Source organism: Polypterus senegalus, chromosome 12 (assembly GCF_016835505.1).
Source record: "Polypterus senegalus isolate Bchr_013 chromosome 12, ASM1683550v1, whole genome shotgun sequence".
Taxonomy (NCBI): Eukaryota; Metazoa; Chordata; class Cladistia; order Polypteriformes; family Polypteridae; genus Polypterus; species Polypterus senegalus.
The window spans coordinates 26,108,546-26,130,956 of NC_053165.1; the positions used below are offsets into that span (position 1 = coordinate 26,108,546).

The window sequence follows — 22,411 nt, forward strand, 5'->3', positions numbered from 1 at the left end:
ACTCCTATATAGGCTCTGAAGATTTGCGTCCCACAAAGTGGGGGCTTCAAGCAGTACCTCAATCTTAATATTTTTGGTTTTTTTATTGTAATTCAGACCAAGCAGTAGCATTGTCATCTTCTATTTAAATAACTTCTTGGAATTGTAATTTTTAAAAATATAACCAAACATTTACCTAACAGGCTATTAGTTGAGTATGTAAAAAGACTTCCGGCCGGTTAATTTAGCTTTCAAGGCCTTTGACAGAAACATTTTTAACTTTATATAACTGAAAAAGCTTTAATATTCCAACAAGGAATAAATTATCTACTTACCAGTATTTGACAGAGAAAATACAAATTTATCCGCCAGTCTGGGTTAGCTCTAAAATCATTTACAGTTTATATTTACACGAGTGAAAACCAAATTAAACTTCACTGTCTGCATTTCTTTCTATTCTTTGAAATTTTCTTTGAAAGGTAGCCATTTTCCCCACTTCCAAACAACCAATCCTTAAGTCAGATTACTGTCACAATGTTGAAAGTAAAAATTAAAAACTGCCCACACATTTTAAAGCCACTTCACTTTTCAGACAAATACATTTTAGAACTTTATTGTCGAGAGTTGCAGGATGACAAGCACTGCACATGATGCCCCGAGCCAAGAAAGTCCCCCCTTTCTGCTGACATCTGGAAAAGGCTTTGCTGTCAAGCTGTAACGCTGAAGTGAAGGTGTCTGATGAAATGTGGCATACATTTTCTGCAGCAGAAATGCTGTTTTAATAATATGGGGATCATGCAGAGGTATCCTCACAGCAGGCCGCTGAAAACGCTGCCCCCTTCAATTCAAACAGCCGGCGTTCCCTTTCTGTCACTGCATTGCTGAATTCGTTTTCTACATTTTTAAAGAGGCTGAAAAAAAAATATATCTTCCTTTTTATTTCCAGCCATTCTCCAAGACAAATGACGAAAGTTCGAAAGTCGATAGCAATCTAAGCCACTGAACCCGTAATAAAAATGTGAACATTCCAATACATCAATGGGTGGCGAGTTCCTGTAATTCAAACTGCCTTGAATTAGATTCTGTTTGTTGTGGATGATGTCCATGGCACAGAGAGAAAAGCAAGGTTAGTTAGCCCCATTCGGTGACAGTGATCTTCAGCCAGCCATTTGGCGGTGGAGGCAATAAGGAAGCTGGGAGATCCGGTATTGACAGAAAATGAGGCGGTAAAGGACTTGCTAACAGACTGTCAACTGCCTCCACTTTAAGGATGCTGCAAAGAAAGAAACGAGGGGAAGAAATTCAGTTTCTTTTTTTTAAAACCATAACCAAATCGTGCTGCTGTTTACACCACAAAATTGCTTTAAGTTAAGCACGTTAATGAAGACTAAAGGGTCAGAGAATGTTCGGACTTAAATATGTACACAATTATAACACTAAACAAATGTGTGCCCAACCGTTTTCACCGCAAACTTTCCTACATTTTTGAGATTTTAGCCACATGGAAGTGCAAGTGTTTTCAGCGCTTTTTTACTTTTTTAAGAAACACTAATGTGACTCCTTTTAACCCTACAGGTACAGTTTCAAGCCAGCTTTGACCGATTTTATATAAATTGCACTTTTTTGCCCACTAAACACCTACTCTCAATATACTTAACTACAAAAATAATTGAGCCTGCTGCTAAACTGTAGCTGTGTGAACCATAAAACACAAATATTGGGTTAAAAGATTGAGATTGCAAGATAAAAGCTACATAAAAGGTCCATAAATATTTGGAAAGAGACAACTTTTTTCTAATTTTGGTTCTGTACTTTACCACAATGAATTTTAAATGAAACAACTCCGATGCAGTTGAAGTGCAGACTTTCAGCTTTAATTCAGTGGGTTGAACAAAACGATTGCACAAAAATGTGAGGCAACTAAAATATTTTTTAACACAATCCCTTCATTTCAGGGGCTCAAAAGTAATTGGACAATTGACTCAAAGGCTATTTCATGGGCAGGTGTGTTCAAGTCCGTCGTTATGTCTTATCAATTAAGCAGATAAAAGGCCTGGAGTTGATTTGAGGTGTGGTGCTTGCATGTGGAAGATTTTGCTGTGAACAGACAACATGCGGTCAAAGGAGCTCTCCATGCAGGTGAAAGAAGCCATCATTAAACTGCGAAAACAGAAAAAACCCATCCGAGAAATTGCTACAATATTACGAGTGGCAAAATCTACAGTTTGGTACATCCTGAGAAAGAAAGCAAGCACTGGTGAACTCAGCAGCATAAAAGACCTGGGGCCTCATGTATAACGCCGTGCGTAGAACTCGCACTATAACATGGCGTAAGCACAAAAGCCGAAATGTGTTTACGCACAGAAAAATCCAGATGCAGGAATCTGTGCGTACTCCAACTTCCACGTTCTTCCGCTACATAAATCCCGATCAGCGTGAAAACTAACGCTCGTGCACTCGCATTATGTAACGCCCCAAATCCTCCCAGAATTACGCCTATTTGAATATGCAAATCAATATAAATCGCCCTTAAGCGCAGCCTTCTGTGAAAAGACAATGGGAAAAGCACGGGGAAAATATAAGAATTTCAGCGAATACCAAGTGGAGGCAAAGGAAAAACATACTATTTGTTCAAATAAACCGTGGTATAATCAACAAAAGGAAGTTGATCGAGTGACATAGCGTGTTGGAGAAACTTGAAAGCTCACATTCACAAATCGCACAGTGCCGGAAATAAAAAAGTCACATATTAAAGTCGCCGTGAAAAGCCATTGTAAGCCCACTGTCTGAGTGTCATATGAAAGCTTATTAGGGTACAGAGAAAAAAGGCACACAGTGGGAAAAAGCACGAAATGTCAACTTCAATCTCGACATTTCCACTTTAATCACGTAGTTTATTTTGTCATTAAAGTAGAACATCATAAACTTCATCTTAAAATCGTTTAATTAACCAGTTTCTCAAATCACATCGTAATTAAAGTAGCACGTTAAATGCTTTGTTTTGTATTTGATCTTCTATGTGCTCTGTGCATGTGAATCACTACTTGCTTTTTAAACCGGCTCTCTTCCTCCAACTGGACACAGAATCAATTACATTCGTAATATTACAGTTCTCTGAATAACTAAAATACTGAGATGTATACGTGATATCATTTTCATGATGATAGGAGTTAAAGCACGTTATTAAACATGTGTTTCACTTCGATGAAATAATTTATTGCAGCAGTACAATCAGGGGCGGCTCTAGGCTTGTGGTGGCACTGGGCAGAGGAAGAATCGGTGGCTCCTTCACCCGCCCGTCAGTAAGGTAGCTTATGCACAACGTCCGTTGCGGACACTGCATAGCCGCCTCGTGCTCATGACACAAGCATTTAACTTTTGCCGAAATTTGTCGCTGTGTTGTTATTTTCTCTTTGTTTTATATTCAATATATATTGGCGTGGCCGCCCCAAGAGTCCTTGCTTTTCTTTCCCCAAGTAACCGATCGCCATACAATCAGCTCTGTAATAGGCGTTAAGCCATCTGTAAGCTTAGCGCCGATTCTTCAAAGCGTTTAAAGAACATTGAAATATCTTCGTAGTACATGTTTAATTATTCTATCATACGACACTCCCAGTGAAGAATATAGATTATTTAAATGAAGTTAAAGTTTTATCTGTATAATTTAATAAACATATTTTGCTGAATTTCACCTTATAAATGATATCATTTCTGTTTCTGAACCGCGAGGTCCATACAGGAAAGACTTTAAAACATTTTGCAGTGGCTGAGACAGCGTGTCCTTGAAGCTGTATACCGATAATTCTCTTTACGATCAGCTGCTGCTGTGATTCACACTCAGATACAGTGATATAAATACTCTGAGTGGTGCAGTGAGAGAAATATTGAAAAAGATGATCCGCTGTGGCAACTCCTAACAAGAGGAGCTGAAAGAAGAAGAAGAAGAAGTGAGAGTAACAACGCTAAAGCAGTTATGGTATTTGGAATACTATGGCTGTTCCCTCTACCATTATATTGTTACAAGTTAATTACAATCAGATGCATTACACTAATAAACAATATGCGGTTAGTTTCGGTGTATTTATAAAGCCGCATCAGGAAAATAAGGTGTAACCACACAGGAACAGTAGCACTGCTTTGACACTGGGTGCCGCCAGTCTGCAAAACCGAGCGGAGAACTTGCGTACGACAAGGTATGAGTTACCGTGGAAAAGTGCGTGGATTTACGCCAAGTGTAGGTTTTATAAATCGCGATTTGAACGTGGAAAAGTTCTTACGCAACGTTTCTGTGCATACGCACCGTTTATACATGAGGCCCCTGGACGTCCATGGAAGACAACAGTGGTGGATGATCACAGAATCATCTCCATGGTGAAGAGAAACCCCTTCACAACAGCCAACCAAGTGAACAACACTCTCAGGGGTCGTGTCGATATCCAAGTCTACCATAAAGAAGACTGCATGAAAGTAAATACAGAGGGTGAACTGCAAGGTGCAAGCCACTCATAAGCCTCAAGAATAGAAAGGCTAGATTGGACTTTGCTAAAGAATATCTAAAAAAGCCAGCACAGTTCTGGAAAAACATTCTTTGAACAGATGAAACCAAGATCAACCTCTACCAGAATGATGGCAAGACAAAAGTATGGAGAAGACGTGGAACAGCTCATTATCCAAAGCATACCACATCATCTGTAAAACACGGTGGAGTCAGGCAGTGTGATGGCTGCCAGTGGCACTGGGACACTAGTGTTTATTGATGACGTGACACAGGACAGAAGCAGCCGAATGAATTTTGAGGTTTTCAGAGACATACTGTCTGCTCAAATCCAGCTAAATGCAGTCACATTGATTGAGCGGCGTTTCATGATACAGATGGACAATGACCCAAAACATACAGCCAAAGCAACCCAGGAGTTTTTTAAAGCAAAGAAGTGGAAAATTCTTGAATGGCCAAGTCAGTCACCTGATCTTAACCCAATTGAGCAGGCATTTCACTTGTTGAAGACTAAACTTCAGACAGAAAGGCCCACAAACAAACAGCACCTGAAAGCCGCTGCAGTAAAGGCCTGGCAGAGCATTAAAAAGGAGGAAACCCAGCATCTGGTGATGTCCATGAGTTCAAGACTTCAGGCTGTCATTGCCAGCAAAGGGTTTTCAACCAAATATTAGAAATGAACATTTTATTTCCAGTTATTTAATTTGTCCAATTACTTTTGAGCCCCTGAAATGATGGGATTGTGTTAAAAAAATACTTTAGTTGCCTCACATTTTTATCGTTTTGTTCACCCCACTGAATGAAAGCTGAAAGTCTGCACTTCAACTGCATCTGAGTTGTTTCATTTAAAATCATTGTGGTAATGTACAGAACCAAAATTAGAAAAAAGTTGCCTCTGTCCAAATATTTATGGACCTAACTGTACCTAGCTGAAAAGACAAAAAGAAGGAAACATACAGCCTTTAGGTGCTGTGAGGTTTGGGGTAACTACAGAGGTACACTTCAGAATTCTCAATTAAAGCCCACTAAGAATGAATGCCTAAGCAGGAGGGATTTGCTATGGCTGTAGCTGGTGATATGACTGCTCTGACCTGCAATGTCATGACTTGTGTTACTAATTATGAGGCATTTACTGTCACAATCAACCATACAGTTCTAAACAGCATGCTCCACCGTCCTAAAAAAATTTAAAGATAAAACTAAAAAGGACCAAAGGAAGAGAGGGCTACAAACTGATACTAGTTAGTGATCATGGTCATCCCAACTTTCATTCATTGTCCGGCTGGAGCCCGCAGCTTCTCCGTGGGCACAGCTTCACACACATTTTCATCTCAGTATAAGAGTGCTGGCAGGGTGGAATGGGTGGAGAAGAGTGTCAGGAGTGATTTGTGACAGGCGGGTATCAGCAAGAGTGAAAGGGAAGGTCTACAGGACGGTAGTGAGACCAGCTATGTTATATGGGTTGGAGACGGTGGCACTGACCAGAAAGCAGGAGACAGAGCTGGAGGTGGTAGGAGTTAAAGATGCTAAGATTTGCATTGGGTGTGGCGAGGACGGACAGGATTAGAAATGAGGACATTAGAGGGTCAGCTCAAGTTGGACTGTTGGGAAACAAAGTCAGAGAGGCGAGACTGCGTTGGTTTGGACATGTGCAGAGGAGAGATGCTGGGTATATCGGGAGAAGAATGCTAAGGATAGAGCTGCCGGGGAAGACCTAAGAGAAGGTTAATGGATGTGGTGAGAGAGGACATGCATGTGATGGGTATAATAGAACAAAATGTAGAGGACAGAAAGATACGGAAGAAGATAATCCGTTGTGACAACCCCTAATGGGAACAGCCGAAAGAAGAAGACTAGCAGATCTCAGAGCTGCATCTATAATGTCACCAGTACAAGTGACTCCAATGTGGCATGTCAGGAAGCGTCTAAATGTGCTAGGCAATGGACTGTGCGGCCACCCACCCAGGGAAGAATTCATGCCTTACAGAAATAGACTCCGACTCTGGGTAATCCTGCAGTAGATACAGAGCTCCGAAATATAAATATAAATCATAATAAAAAAAAGTGTACTAATAAGAGAACTTTGTTTCCATTCATTTGAGTCAGAAACTTGGAATCCATATTTAGAAGACAATTTGCAGGCTTACAAGTGCATTCACTCAGGAATTTTGAAATGTACAAGTGTCACAAAAAAAAAAAAATATGACCCTGCTTTCCACACTTGGATCCATACTGTAATTCATTACCTTTTTTTTTTTTTAATTGAAGCACAGCTTAGGGAAGTGTCTTACTCAAAGTCACAGTTTGTCAATGATGAGAAATATAATAAGGACACCTTGCAGTTAAAAATCAAATCTCTTGATTACTAGGCTGCAATGTGTGCCCTGATGTTGATTAAAGTATTATCATCATTGCAATGCTTATACAATTATTTTCCTCGTACCCCCTCCTTCTGACAAGGTGCCTTAAAGTGCAGAATGCTTGTGAAAAAGTCATAGTTGTTACTAATCAAGAATAAATTCATTTGGTCTCCTTGCTCTTTTCAAGAAGTAACACCTTTTACTGATATATCAGCTAACTAGGAGGAGATGACAGAAATAGTGAACAACTTCACACTGGTCAGACAAGGGATGGCAGATACAATGGCTGACTGGAGGAAACCAGAATAGTGCAAATGACTAAATGAATGAAGAGAGCTTATTTCGTGAATACGCTAAACTAAGACCGTGTAGAGCTACATCTAAAGTAAGAATAACGGAGGGTTAGGGTCAGTGTGTTTTTGTGAGCGTCACAGTACTCGAGAATACCCTGCAAAATTCTGAAGGCCTACGTGGCATAAATTTTGTGACAGGAACATCGTGGATGCATTAAAACTGTTAGCACAATTAAAGTCCCGAGCCAGCCAAAACGCAACAGACAGAACTTTGACTGAAACTTACTGTGTACGAAGTCATTACAGCCATGTGTGAAGAGCAGAGCGAAATTCTTACTTACCAACATGAAACACATTGCTTTGCTGTAACACAGAGAGAAATACATACACTTTTGTTACACAATTGCCTACAGGGTGATCATACCTGCTTCTGTCTGTCGTTTCATTATTCCTTTTTCTCTTTGCTAACCAGTCTTCGATGCTTCTCTCGGGAGATTTTCGTGATTCGAAAAATCCTTCTCGGGCTCTGTTTTCTGCTGTTTACACATAAGCATTTGTTGTTACCACAGTGTTGCAGGAATCAGTTCTAAAATGCCTTCATCTGAAGCCTTCCTTCAATTTAACACCTAACTAAACTTTGTTTTCAAAAAGTTTAAATAATATGCCATTGATACACGACAAACGAACATATTTTAAAATATGTGAAACTACATGCAGAGTCCTGTTTGATGACCAAAAGTCGACTCTTGGCCTGGGTGGGATCTGTGTAATATTGGCATGTTCTTGTCTAACAGTTTATTTGCATGTTCTTCTGTAACGTTCACTTAGCAGTTTAGCACTTAGCAATTTTTTTGACAGAATGTGCACACGAGAAACATGAAGGCAAGTGAATTAAGAAAGAAACAGTATAACCCAATGGCGCTCCCCCACCATACCATTCAGCCTAGCAATGATGAAATAAACACACTGATATACTGTATGCCCTCTCACCACATCCATAGACCTTCTCTCAGGCCTTCCTCTTTTCCTCTTCATTGGGGAATTAACTATAGCACCCAAACCACAACATCAATGGGATCCACACCTCCAGGTTGTAATTCACTGAGCCAACAGAGACCAATTCTCAATGGATTTCTCTCTTTCAGGATGTATGTCAACTTTTGTCGACACAAGGGGTTGAGGGTGGATATTGGTTGCAGAGGGAGAAAGAAAGCTGTAAATGTTGATAAAACTCATAGTTACTTTACAGGTAGACTCCTCTTTGCTCAGAGGACTGTTAGATTTGTTGACTTGACATCAAAACCCTGCGTGTGTGTGTGTGCGTGCGAGTAGCATAGAGTAAGCAACGTCTAGAATGGCATCGCCAATGGGGTGAGAGATGCTTTTGCATATTATTTACTTTGTGCATAGGATTGCTGAATCGGACACTGACTTATCGAACTCAGATTTTGATACAAGTGATCTGGAGATCGAAAAATGAAGGACAGTTGCCTGCATCAGCTGATTGATCCCCAACTGATCACAGTGCTGGACACACTTGTGTAGCTGACGCAACTATGAACCTATGAAAACACTCACCCTGGGAGAACTACACAAACATCAACCAGTAACAGACAAGCTGGCAACTGGACTCCACCAAATGACACGGCCTGCTAGTGGACACTGCAGATTACCAGCCACTTGACTATTTCAAGACTTTTTTTCTAGAAAGTGCCTGAGTGATGAGACAAACAGGTATGTAATAAGTATGTGAATATACATACTGTTAGGGGCTCCTGAAACATAAAATAGACTGACATTTGTTATAAATAAGTATTTAATGTTGATTTATGCATGAAACCATTGCTTTGTAGAAAATGTTTTTTTGGAAAAATATTCAGTCCTTGGACAACAGGAAGAAAAAATAATTAGCCTTAAAAGAGTTAACTGAAGCACAATTCGTTCAGCGTGAGGGAGCTTAAGATTAAAAAATGAGGAATGCCATTTGTTAATAGTAAAAAGCCCTGGGGTTTTCCCCATCAAGAGATAAAATGGCAAGACAGAACACTCAACGCTGGTGAGAAGCTGAGGATGGGAGTAGAGAGGGTAAGCGGCACTACGGTAACCATCACAGAAAAAAATGGAAGACAGAAAGTGACAGGCTTGTGGCCAAAGTGTAAAGATAGAGGGCCAGTGCCAGAAAAGGTGCCAGGTAAACCAAGGGAACAATGGGAGCTAAGTGCATCAGATAGGACATACCATTAAAAACATTTCTGCGGGGGTTAAAGTCTACAAAGTATTTTTAGTTTTGTTAATCGAAAACTGGAGGAAAAAACAAATCAAGCCAGGAGAGAGGGGAAAGCACTGGAGGAAGATCATTGGTACCAGAGTGATATCAGAGGGAGATGTTTGTAGGATCAGTTGCAGAGTAGAGAGTAGAGAGTGGTGATGGGTTTCTTCTGAGGCAGAAAGGGAATGAAAAAGGGAGTACAGAGAAGGGTGAAGAAGAGGGCCAGATAGAGAGATGCCACATGTCCTGTGTTGTAAGTAGGGACAAAAAAAAAAAAAAAAAGTAAGAAAAGACGGTACAGTCTGTAAAGGTTGCCACATCACAAGACCCGATCCATCAAACAGGGCACCAAGTAGGCAAACTCCCAATTTCTGCTAAAGGGGAAAAAAATTAAAAACCTGCCACCAATCTAAAAAGTGGGGTTGTGAAAGAGAAGAATACAAGTATGCCATTGCATAGAAGGAGCAGTAAGTTTCTCAACAAAGTGCCAAATATCAACAGTGTAGGAGAACATGGGCTAAAAAAAAAAAAAGAGTCCCGAAGATATTTCTTTACAGGGAAGCCTTGTAAAACTAATGAAGAGGCCAAATTGTATTCTGTGTGGAGGGAGAACAAAGACAGGAGGACCCTGACTGGGTGCCCAGGGAATGCCCAATGGTAGAATCCTAAATCGGGAGGAGATACTCCAGCACTCTGCCAGTCACAAATTAAAATGGAATTTTACAGGAAAGCCTCTTACCATTACATAAACTATAAAAGAAGTGACAGGTGTTAACTCCAATATTTAGTACGGAGAAGGAGGGATGGCTCTAATAGACCTAAGAAAATTAAAATGAGGGACAAATTCATTTCAATAATCGTAATATGAGAACTAATAGAGACAGGGGGCTTAGCCCAACCATTGATAGAGGCACTGGCATCAGACAGTAGACAGGGGTAGTTGTGGAAAGGAATATCCACGAGCAAAGAAGAGATCTTAGTTCCTAAATATCTGAGCTTGGCTGAAAGACAGAAGAGAGACATGGCGACAGACCTCACTGAAGTGGTAAAAGGGAGGATTTTGACCAGTTTATTTTATAGCCAGATAAGAGTTCAAAGGACTTAAAAATAAATTTAAAATATACAGGTTATCAGAGGGAGTAATAATGAAGAATGTCATCTACATATATAGATATTAAGGGATGAGTATCATGCACAGTGATGGAAGTAAGACATTCAGAGTTCAATGGATGGCAATAGTTAATGGCTCAAGAGATAAAATAAAAAAAAAAATGAGAAAAGCGGGCATCCTTGTTTTGTCTCTCTACTGACACGGAAAGAAGGGGAAATGTTTGAGTTAGTCAGGATAACTACATTGAGGAATGTATTGAGTATTGGGTTGTAATCACAGTGAAAAAGATTGGGCCAAAGCTCATCTTTTCCTGGAACCCCAATTTAGTTGTTCTCAGAGAAATCCATGGACAGGAAAATCTAAATTGGCTGAGTGAAAGTAAATGTGGGGGTGTGAACCCACTAACTGACAAATTAGTAAGTCTATATCTTGCACCCTCTACTAGAGAAGTAGGCTGTGATCCTTAGGCAGGCAAAAAAAATGAATAGATAGAAGGAATTCTTAAAAAAATGTGGAGTCATGCAAATGAAATATAAAATATCTTAATAATCTTTGCCTCTAAAGATAAAGTGTTTGTTCGAGTAGTAGGCCGTTTTCATGCAGTAATATGTATGATACTATAGCTCCCCCTTGTGATAAAATAAAGCTCTTACCATCAATTTGCAGTTTTAATCTTTCAATGTCACAGTCAGTCATATGAGAAAATCTACAGTTGGAACCGAAAATACATTGACCTGAAATGAAAAGAAATGCACGGGGTATATTTCTTAACTCATTTTTGGAGATTTTGATAACCTCATAATATTGACTCATATTTGATTACCTGTCTGTTGAAACCTTCGACAAGGATTTTTAGTTTGTTCTTCTGCCAAAATTGTAGCGGCATCTTCATATAAAAAAAAAAAAGTGATTATGACAATATTTTAACATTATTCATCTAGGATACCTTCAACTTTGAGGCTAGCAATAATGTACTTTGAAATGCTTAAAATGGGATATTATACTCAAACTCTAGACTGCGCTCATGAGACAAAGTACACTACAATAAATATGGCACAACCATACACTGAGCAAGGAACAGCGAATGGCTGAATGACTGGACCTTATGCTATTGATCCCCAACCTTTGTTCCTCCAAGGTTTGTCCCTCATGTAGCTTATGAGAATATGCGAGAGAACCATGATATCGACTCGCTTGTACTGAGTGGCGCAGGACAACGGGAAATTTTGGAACTAGGTGTTGGTGACCATGGAGAATTGGCAGTTGTTTGGGAGCAATGCGACCTCAATTAGACCCCCGTTGCCTTTTGTTATAATGGAGCAGTGGAGTGGTGCACAATGAGCGGTTGCTGTGAAAGCCTTTTATAAGAATGGTGATAGTGGGACTGCTGTGCAAAGGGAATTTCTGCGTTATTACCAGTTAGGACGTCATGATTGTGTTCCATCTGCTCATGCGATTACAACATGGGTGCATAATATCGAAGAAACGGGTTCGGACTTAAAAAAAAGAAGTCCCCAGGTGGAGCGACTCTACATACTGCCCAACAATTTTTGGCAGCTATTCGACAATTGGAAGATGTGTCATTTCGCACAACGGTGACAATGCATCTCACTGCTTGTGATTTTTTCTTTTTTTTTTTTTGTAAGGACATCTTAATAGCCAAGTTTACCGCACACGTCTTGCAACCATTGCTGAACTAAAAAGGAGGATTGAAGAGAAAATCGTTGGCATTCCTCTTGACATGTTGCGTCGAGCAATTCAGAATTTCCACAACAGGCTGTCAGAATGTGTGCGGGAAAATGGACAACACCTTCATGAGGTTTTCTTCAAAACATAAAACGAATATTGACTACCATCATTAACTGCATATCCTGTACAATACATTTCATCATGAAATGTATTTTGTACTGCGGTAGGCTGGTGCCCTGCCCGGGGTTTGTTTCCTGCCTTGTGCCCTGTGTTGGCTGGGATTGGCTCCAGCAGACCCCCGTGACCCTGTAGTTAGGATATAGCGGGTTGGATAATGGATGGATGGACTTTGTAATGTGTTTACTCATGCATTGAAAGTCAATTGAACATTTCCTGTTTCCCTGGGCCACCCTATATTTTTGTTACAGTCTTGATGAAGCTGCTTATTTTTTATCTTAACATTTATTAACAAAATAATATTTGCCACTAGTTCTATTACAATGTGTTTTTTTAAAGCATAATACAAAATGAATAGGCCATTTCAAAGTTACTGTGTACAGTCATGCATCGATTTACAGGCGACCGAGTTGAGACGATTCATACTTATGGCCGAGTGCCATTGGAAAACGATAGGATAATAATGTTCTAGAAATTGCCAAAAATAGCCACAGTAATAAACCTTTCATTATCAATATTGTTTCAGTGCGTGTCACATGTTTTCTGACTCTTGGAGGGCCTTTTAAAGGTTTGATTTGATCGGCACTGCTCCATGTGGCTAATTCTTATGTATTCGGCCTGCACTGCCTTTCTTACATTAGCCTTTCTTAACATCTATGGTCCTGCACCCCAGCTTTGCCTTTAAAAATTCACAGACAACCCACAGCACTAATTGAAAACCACATCTTTGGTGAAACATGCACAATTGTGGGTCCTCCTTGGTGGAATGAGCTCACGTAGAAATGAGGAAGCATATCACACAGCGCTGCTGATCGCTTAGGCGACCCACTCACAAACCAACACTGGAAACGTTGGAAAACACTGGCTAAGGTGAACCCACTTGCAAAACATCAATGGCAACCTACGACTCACAAGTGGCGCAATCCAGTGGCTGAGAAACGCTGCCTTCCAGGGATACAGCATGTGGTCACCGAGATGTGAAGATCTGTTTTTGCTACTTTGTACCAGCAGTTAAAGTATGCCTACTGGTGACCCACACCAGGCCCACAGAGCCTCAATTGGAATGACCTGTACAATTTGGGAGCCAAATCGCCGATCTCAAATGGCGGCGTAAGTCAACGTCTGACTGTATTTTGACAGCCCCATTACGCACGCACAAAATGATTAAGTATTTCAGAAGATATAAAAATCTAAAGTCATTTTTAAAATTCAGAGCTAAAGGTTAAATTCTGCTACAACGAATATCGTTACTATTTTTATGGTTACCACAGTTTCCCCCATACGACAGAGTCTATAGAAATCTTGTTACTACAAAGTACATTCAGCAAATACTTTCATTACAACAAAGTGCCCAAAAGACCTTGAAATGCCTGAATGAATCACCCACAAAGCAGCTAGTTCTGTGGCCGCAGCTCAGTTGTGCACAACGATCCGCGAACACAAACATTGTAAAGTTTTCTCTTTCTTCAAATTTTCCTCGTTCTGTTTTGTTTTTTGTTTTGTTTTTGCTGGTTTTCAGTGATACCTTTTGCTTATTGCTCGTCAACATCCACTGGAATTTAACTCTTTGTCACACTCCTATAGAAATGGCAGACAAGAATAAACGACAACAATTCACATAAAACTTGAAATTTTTCCGGCTCTCGATTTCAGCAAAACTGCTTCCTCGGCGGTCCCAGTTGCCCTGCCCCGGCAACAAACAAACAATCTTCCAGAGATGCAGCAACTGCACTTCAGGATACACTTCGGAGTGTCGCCCCGTTGGGATGTTGGGTTCCAAAAGAGTTCAGAAACCTCCCAATATGAAAATGAAGAAAAGGAAGATTCGGCTTCTGATTGATAACTGTGCTGCCCACAACATGCTTCCATATTTAGATAATGTTCACGTTGAATTCCTCCCACCCAACTGCACAGCAGTGCTTCAGCCATTGAATTTGGGCATCATTGGCACTCTGAAAGTGTATTATCGTGAGGAATTGCTGAAAATAATTCTCCTCGGCATAACTTGTAGACAGGAGGAGATGAAAATCAACATGAAAGAAGCTTTTGAAATGAATGCAAACGCATGGACGCAAGTTGAAAAAGCACTAGAGAGGCAAATACAGAATTTCATTACTATTAAATTATCATTACAACAAAATATTTCTTAGGTCCCTGGCACTTCGTTGTAATGGAATTTAACCTGTAGTCACCGCAGGCATTTTTCATAACTTACTTAATTAAATAAGCTACACTGTCATCCTCTTGATTCAGCATGGACACATTTCAATCAGTGATAGCCACATTTATCACAAGTGAAAATGCAAATGCTTTTTCTCTCCATATACCACAATCATATCAGCAGAAAAACATCATGTAGGGTGGTGACAACAGTCAGGTAAGCTGCAGAAGGAAGGCCAGCCCTGACACCTGTGCATCTTTAAAAGGTGTACACAGTGGTGGCAGCGGTGTGTGAGAATTCAGGTTACCATTTCCTTCATGAAACCTTCTAACTTTTTCCATCATGTAAAAATACTTAAAGTTCTTTGTGACAGTGAGTCATGTCACCTTCTTCTCATTTTTCTTTTTCTATCATTGCGTGCAGCCTTTTCAGATGTTAACCACAAGGTAGTAGCTGCAAGAATAGTGAGAAGCTAATAAAGCCTGAACCGCTGTGTGCATGTGGGGCATTCATTCAGTCTCTATCCCGACACAATGTGGACAATGGAGATGCACTTAAATGCCCGTTATAAATCTAATGCATACACATGTGATTTAATATATAGAACATTTGAGAAAACTGTTAAATCAACTTGACGAAATTGACAATCATTACAGGCCACATGCAACATATTTCGAAGCCCAGGGGAGTCCAAGACGGTCATGTACACACTCATATGAGGACAATGCAGTGATGCAAAATGACCTAACACATTTCTGAAATGACGTGACAGGACAGCCAGAGTACTCAGTGGGTTGGATTACAAATGCAGACACTACCGTCTGGCCAGAACTGAGGAATCTGTGTGCTAAACAGTGCTACCTCTACAGAAAAATGTATTCTTACAATTGGTAATCCCTACATATTAAAAAAAGTATCACAAGCGCATGAGAAAAGTAGGCACTATATTTTACTGAGTATTAAGATGTAAGAGTTAGGATTAAAAAGACTTACACCGACATACAGTCGATTACACTTAAGTGCACATTCCCTATTTGTATAAAGTCAAGTAAACGGGCAATAACTTCAGATAAGGACACTAGTGATAAGCGCACGTACATTATTGATCCCATTGCTATTCTCTGCAGCCAGATTCACTCCGGTTAACTACAAGGTCTCTTCACATCCACTAGTCAAACAACGATATCGATTGAGATGCTCAGATTACGGAATAAGCATGTGACGATGTAAGTAGCCCGGCTCTTGTGACTGGCTGAAGGTGGATCATTCAGGTGCTGAAGGCCCATTCCGCTCAACAGTTTACAGTGCATTTACGAGGTGTACACTGTAGTCAGTTTAGCAGCATGTTCTTATGTACATGCAAATGTTGTCTCAGAACTGCCAATACGTTAAGCAAAGGTTTGTTAGCATCATTTGACATTACAGATCAACCTTAAAACTCAACTGTGATAAGTTAGCTGTCATGACTTTTGACTATAGCATAGACTTCGCCGTCCTGTGCGCAGAAATCGTCTCTGGATGAACTTGTCAATGTCTTAGATAGACTTGACAACAAGGACAGTCAGGTGTCTCATTGCAAAACATTAGCGCGTTCATCCTAGCCAGATTTCACAGATTTAAAGGAATAAGGAATCGATATTGCAAGACTAGCAGAACAATTGCAATCCAGACAGAAAATGAAAAAGAACAGGGAGGGCTGAAGACGTACAGGTACAGTACATGTATATCTGAACGGTTAATGTGTATGTATTATACATGTATCCACTATATTCTTCATCGAAGTCCATTTTAATGAATGAATGTTTTATTGCGTTTGACTAGGCTAGTAGGTGGGGTAACTGAATGGTCAACTTTCGGAACTGACATGTTTCACTCTTATTAAGCGCACGTGGCAATCTTGTCCGGAGGCCGTGAAGTTAAACAGAGTCGAATATATTTTTTAATTTATTATTCTGTATGATCTAGAAACCACCAATAGTTTATGAAGCCAAAGGTTAGATGTGCAGGCTAGTCGGAGAAAGGATAGGTCTTTCATTTTGAGAGGGAATGTAATCTCTTTAGTTGTAAATTATGGTAGCAAGCGCTGAGGTAGTAGGGGGAGAGAATAGTCCTTATCAAACAGATAAGATGGACAGAGTAGGGTTTGACACCCCCTCAACTGAGAATTATTGGTGGAATTAATTAGGGGCAGGACTAGAGCAATCAGATGAGGAAGGATAATGGCTTAAATGATAAGAAATGTAATAAAAGTAAAAGGTACCAATGGCTGGTCCCCCATTGTTCCATCCGAGTTGAGTCCGTCATACAATAAAGCCTGATTCTGCTGCCTGTCCCGAGACTCCAAGTGCTTTCTTTGGGGCTGCCATGTCCGCCTGCTTCAACACCTCACACTCCAGCCATACGACTATACGACTGAACTGATTATGCACACTGCAGGACGCTTTAGCCACACAAAGGGCGCTGTAAGATTAAATATGTTAAACGTAGCATATAAAATTAGACTACATATAGACTGGGAGTAAGCTAATGTGAGATATGTCTGAAATGTTCTATTTACTGGTGTCCACACTTTAAAGATCAAATTCACTGCAATTACCTGTTGTAGCAGCAAACAGACGTTAAGCAAGCCCAACTCAAATGCTAAACTGAGTCCACTTATAGTTCTAAATAAATACATCCTTTAAAACTCATCCAGCTGTATTTACATACTGAAATGATGAATTTTATACATAATTGGTCAAATAGAAAGATTTGTACACTCATATACTCGGATGACAAGAGAGGAATCCTGCAGTGAGATTCAGTAGTGTTTACTCTACCATTCAAGATGGATCCATCCACAGAGTATCCACAACATCTCTGTACAAGCTGAACACATTATTAAGAACAAAAATGAAGAGATGGCTTTTTACAGTTTGTTGTATGATAAAGAGTGAATATTGAAGTTTTAAATAATGTACTGTTTGAATGTTTCAGATAAATAAGTGGAGTATCAACTGGAACTGGCTACTTCTCAACAAAAGGCATGTTCTGGGCTGACCAGACCTGTCTGTTTATTCAACACACTTCCTGTCTCCTTAAACGTTTTTTGGGACATTCGCAAACAGTCAAATGTGATGGTGAATTTATTCCATAATTAGTCCTGAAGTTTCTCTGAACCTGTGCATCCGATTTTGTTTTTTATCGATAAAGAACTCATTTATGTGAAACAGGTGATAAGAACGCCAATTAAAACTCATCTCAATTAAAACAAATCTCTCTTTATGTGTATTTTAATAATTTAAAAAAATTGTACAGAAACCCTATATAGTACTTTACTAGAAGTAACATTAAAAAGATTACAATATGGAAGCTTTCGAGGAAACTCTGGCAAGATGTAATACAGAAACTGCAGTCCCCGGTGTATGTCATTTGTCCTAGTGTGTATAAAAACACAGGGAACTCCAGTTTCTGTATTACATCTTGCCAGAGTTGCCTCAAAAGCTTCCATTTTTTTAATCTTTTTAGTTAGCCAATAAAAGGTGTCATTTTGCTTGACTTCTCACTACATTCAAAATGGCTAACACGGTATAACACCCTAGTACTATAGAAGTAACATTTAAAATGTACATAAGAATCCTGTACTGGACAAGATAACTGTAAATTTGTAAACTGCATACAATACAATTTATTTTTTGTATAGCCCAAAATCACACAACAAGTGCCGCAATGGGCTTTAACAGACCCTGCCTCTTGACAGCCCCCAAAGCCTTGACTCTCTAAGAAGAGAGTAAAAAAACTCCCCATTATGTATTTACTAAAAACAAGGCAAATTCTTAGCAACAATTATGCGCAACTATAAAACTGACCGAGGGAGCCCTGGAAAGAATGGACTGATGACCTGTGAACACAGCTCTCTGCAAATATGTTTCAAACTATCGTGTTCACTTCACACATGCAGAAATGATAATTGTGAGTTAGGGGTGTTGATATTGAAACATTTTAATTTAACAATAGTGTAGCCTTAACCACTTTAGAAAAATCTAATAAATGAGAGAATAGTTCATATGGACTAACTACAATGGACAATAAGGCACTATCTTCAACAAATACAGCAGACAAATAAAATTTATGAGCAGAATCCGGAATCCGTCAACAAGTCGCCTCATGCTGGGTTCTACATGTAGTCAAAGCGTCAGTTTCATCTCCACAGATACACGCACACAGAAAAACTCACCTCTGAAAGAGTCGAACCAGGCTTTCTTGGCTCGATGATGCTGCGTACCATTCAGATGTTTCTTGCGGTTGTGCAGGTTGTCCTGAAACGAGCGGTTACAGTAATCGCAGTAGTAACGTTTGCCCATTTCTGCACGTACAAACCCTGAATAGAGAGTGCTTAGAGTCAATAAGAAATTTGGTAATGATAAATAAATAGATATATAGATAAATAATAACTTACACGCTTTACATGTGCCCCTTAATGTTTTAACTCTGAAGTGGTTTCCATAAAAAAAAAACAATACGATTCACAACACACAACAAAAAAGCCATCTAACCAAACAGCGCGCCCATCTTTTTCCGGAAGTGTGAGCACTACAAAACTACGTTTCCCGTCTTACACTGCGTCATAGCAACTTCCGTCACGTGTGCGCGGACAGTGTTCTGATTGGCGTTTTTTTTTTCTTCTTCTTAAAGAGGACCTTGGTCTTAAACCCTCCCGGTTGTCGTGGAACCGATTTTCAACATGTCAGCTGTAAGAAAGTAACAAGTTTATTACAGTCCCCGTTTTATAATGATTTTTATTTTTTACATCTAAACTATTTCCATATACATTTATTTCAGTTTATTTGTGTGAACTTTGACCTTTTCTGTTATAGTCCTTATTTTAATGGGTTGTTTTAATTTTACCCTTAAAGTGGGTCTTTGATCTTCTTCTTCTTCTGGCTGCTTCCGTTAGGGGTTGCCTCAGCGGATCGTCAGCATATGGATTTGGCAAAATTTCACACTGGATGCCCTTCCTGACGTAACCCTCCCCAATTTACCCGGGCTTTGATGAAGATTAAGTAATGGAAAAGGGATTGTAGAAACGTATAGACATAAGACCTGATGGAGCCATTTTTGCGTAAATTGTCTTCCAAAAGTTCTATGAAAACTGCCATACTCGTGGTGTAGCAGTGTCCATATGCTAAATAGGGAGGTTTAATTCAGCGGGACAGAGTCGGATCAAGTGATTCACAATATTTAATGAAGAAAATTCGCACCGCCTGCTAAACAGTCAATAAATAGCTGGATCGGCTCATTTGAACTGAGGTGGCTAGACAGCAACTTTCTAAATAAAGTTAAATTTGGTAGTCCAACGTAGCCTCTCATTCATTGTACCTTCTTTGGCGGACTTGCGTTGTTCTGATCAGCGTGTTCTGATAATCATCCTCCTCATCGACCTCTTCATGAAGGCAGTTGAAAAGTGTTTCTGAATTTCTCAGGTTCTTCCCCTTTCACTGAGCTCCACAAACAGTACTGCCTACATTGAAGGGAAGTAATCCAGTGGTTTGAAACTGTTACTTTAAAATGAGTTCAGCAAGAACGCAAAGGACACAGTTAGAAACTTGGTAAAGGTAAATTTCACGCAAACATTAGGAAGTTTTTCTTCATAAAGAGAACCACAGACACATGGAATAAGTTGCCAGGTATTGTGGGAGATAGTGGGACTTTCAAAAATTAGACTTGATGTTATTTTGTGGGGAATTATGAGTATCGGACTAGCGAGCTTTGTTAGGCAGAATGGTCCATTCTTGTCTAGATTTGTTCTAATGAAAATGCACTTGTTTTTGTTAGTGACAGTATCATGCTCAAAGTACTCTACCACAGGACTTTACCACATGTGTATCAATCCTCAAAAACGTGTTCATCAATCTGCATAGCTATATGTGAAAGAGGATCAGGCTGAAATGAGTAAAAATGTTTAGTTCCATTACCCTGTGAGCATTACTTAACTGTAACACAACATAATATCGAATCCTACGTAGTATTCTGAAATTTTAGTTTAGTATTCCAACATTAAACATTAACATGTATTTCCCCAAGTGTCTGATTTACCTTTAATGCTTTTCAAATTCAGTTTCCCCGGTATTCCAGTCACACTGTTATTAGGAACTTTCAGTCAACCAATTATTAAGCAGATGTGTGTCCAGAAGAGCAATGCACCTTTATTATGTGACTGTGACTGCTCTTTTTATCTTTAGCCAAGTCTGTAGTTTTCTTTCTTTTTAGTAATTCTGGTGTTTTTTTTTAATGAGGTTGTTCTGTTTATAATACCATCCATCCATCCATTTTCCAACCCGCTGAATCCGAATACAGGGTCACGGGGGTCTGCTGGAGCCAATCCCAGCCAACACAGGGCACAAGGCAGGAACCAATCCTGGGCAGGGTGCCAACCCACCACAGGACACACACAAACACACCCACACACCAAGCACACACTAGGGCCAATTTAGAATCGCCAATCCACCTAACCTGCATGTCTTTGGATTGTGGGAGGAAACCCACGTAGACAAGGGGAGAACATGCAAACTTGCGAACCCAGGTCTCCTAACTGCGAGGCAGCAGCGCTACCACTGCGCCACCGTGCCGCCCCGTTTATAATACCAATGCTCCTGTATATGAACTACAAGGAAATTATGTTTGGTTTCTCACTTGGGAGTTGTGTTAAGGGTCTTGAACATATATATCTGTCCACAAACTGTTGTGCTTTATGGAGTTTAGCGTAATGAAGTTGGAACTGGTGTAAAGGATTTTTTTTCTTAGTGATCAGAAAACCACAACAGCAGAGGATCGCCTTTTGACTGTTTTGGATTTTGGTACTCCTGCGAACTCTTATTGTACCTTTACCACCTTATGACATAACAAAATTATCGTGAAATGTTTTGTATGATTTAGCAATGTTACATTTTCAGGAAAAAAATATATAAATATTAAATATCAGGGATGGTTTCACTATTATCAAAATGTGTCAGATATTTGCCAGACATGGAAAGTCAGAGTGTATAATAAACGTGTCTGCAAATTATCATCCAATGCACTGTCCACTGATAATGACAACTATAGCATTCCTGTTCCCTACATCCACTGCTACTGATAAACTACCCAGTCAGGAGAGTTACAAGCATCCTGCACATTAATTTTATCTTTAAGACTCTAAATGCAGTTCGGGTCATGGAGGGCTGTTGCTTTCCCAGGAGCATTGAGTGTGTGGCAGCAAATGACACCCTTCTATCACATTCCTAGTCCTACTAACTTGGAATTGGCAATTCACCTAACCTGCATGTCCTTTTAAGACATGTGGGGAGAACGTGCAGACTTTACCGAAAGGATCATCTAGCATGGGACTGCAAACCAGGAGGACAGATTTGTGAAGCAACAGCACTAACAACTGTGCTAGCCAGCCACCCTACAGCAGAGCAGGGACGTGCGGTCAGGGGAGGCAGGTGAGGCTCTGGAAAAGTAAAAATAAAATAATAATAATAATAATAATAATAATAACATAAAATAAATTTGCCCATTTGTCTGTGCTATAAATTTGTTTTCTGTATGATTCCAATAATTTTGATAATTTTTATAGTCAAAATTGCTGAATTCGCGCATTTCCTGTTCAAATACAGGAGAGAAATATGAGGTGCTGAAGCGACGAGCCTCACCTCCGACTGCACTGTCCCTCACACATGGGGTTGATGCAACAACAACAACAACAACATTTATTTATATAGCACATTTTCATACAAACAGTAGCTCAAAGTGCTTTACATATTAAAGAATAGAAAAATGAAAGACACAATTATAAAACAAAATAAATCAACATTAACATCGAATAAGAGTAAGAGTAAGGTTCAATGGCCAGGGGG

At 39.7% G+C, this 22,411-nt stretch overlaps 1 protein-coding gene across 2 annotated transcripts; it reads right to left on the reverse strand.

Annotated features, from left to right (window-relative positions):
- Positions 1-576: 576 nt before the first annotated feature.
- Positions 577-19,155, reverse strand: zmat5 (zinc finger, matrin-type 5). Of its 2 annotated transcripts, none has more exons than XM_039771583.1 (6): positions 18,973-19,155; positions 18,751-18,894; positions 11,331-11,393; positions 11,161-11,241; positions 7,552-7,660; positions 577-1,252 (listed from the first exon to the last, which is right to left on the reverse strand). In XM_039771583.1, the coding sequence occupies exons 2-6, from the start codon at positions 18,875-18,877 to the stop codon at positions 1,111-1,113; spliced, it is 522 nt and encodes a 173-aa protein (XP_039627517.1). In that variant the 5' UTR covers positions 18,878-18,894; positions 18,973-19,155; the 3' UTR covers positions 577-1,110. The 2 variants fall into 2 exon arrangements, with proteins under 2 accessions (XP_039627517.1, XP_039627516.1); XM_039771582.1 differs by having other exon boundaries at positions 7,552-7,663; positions 18,973-19,145.
- Between the last annotated feature and the right edge of the window lie 3,256 nt (positions 19,156-22,411).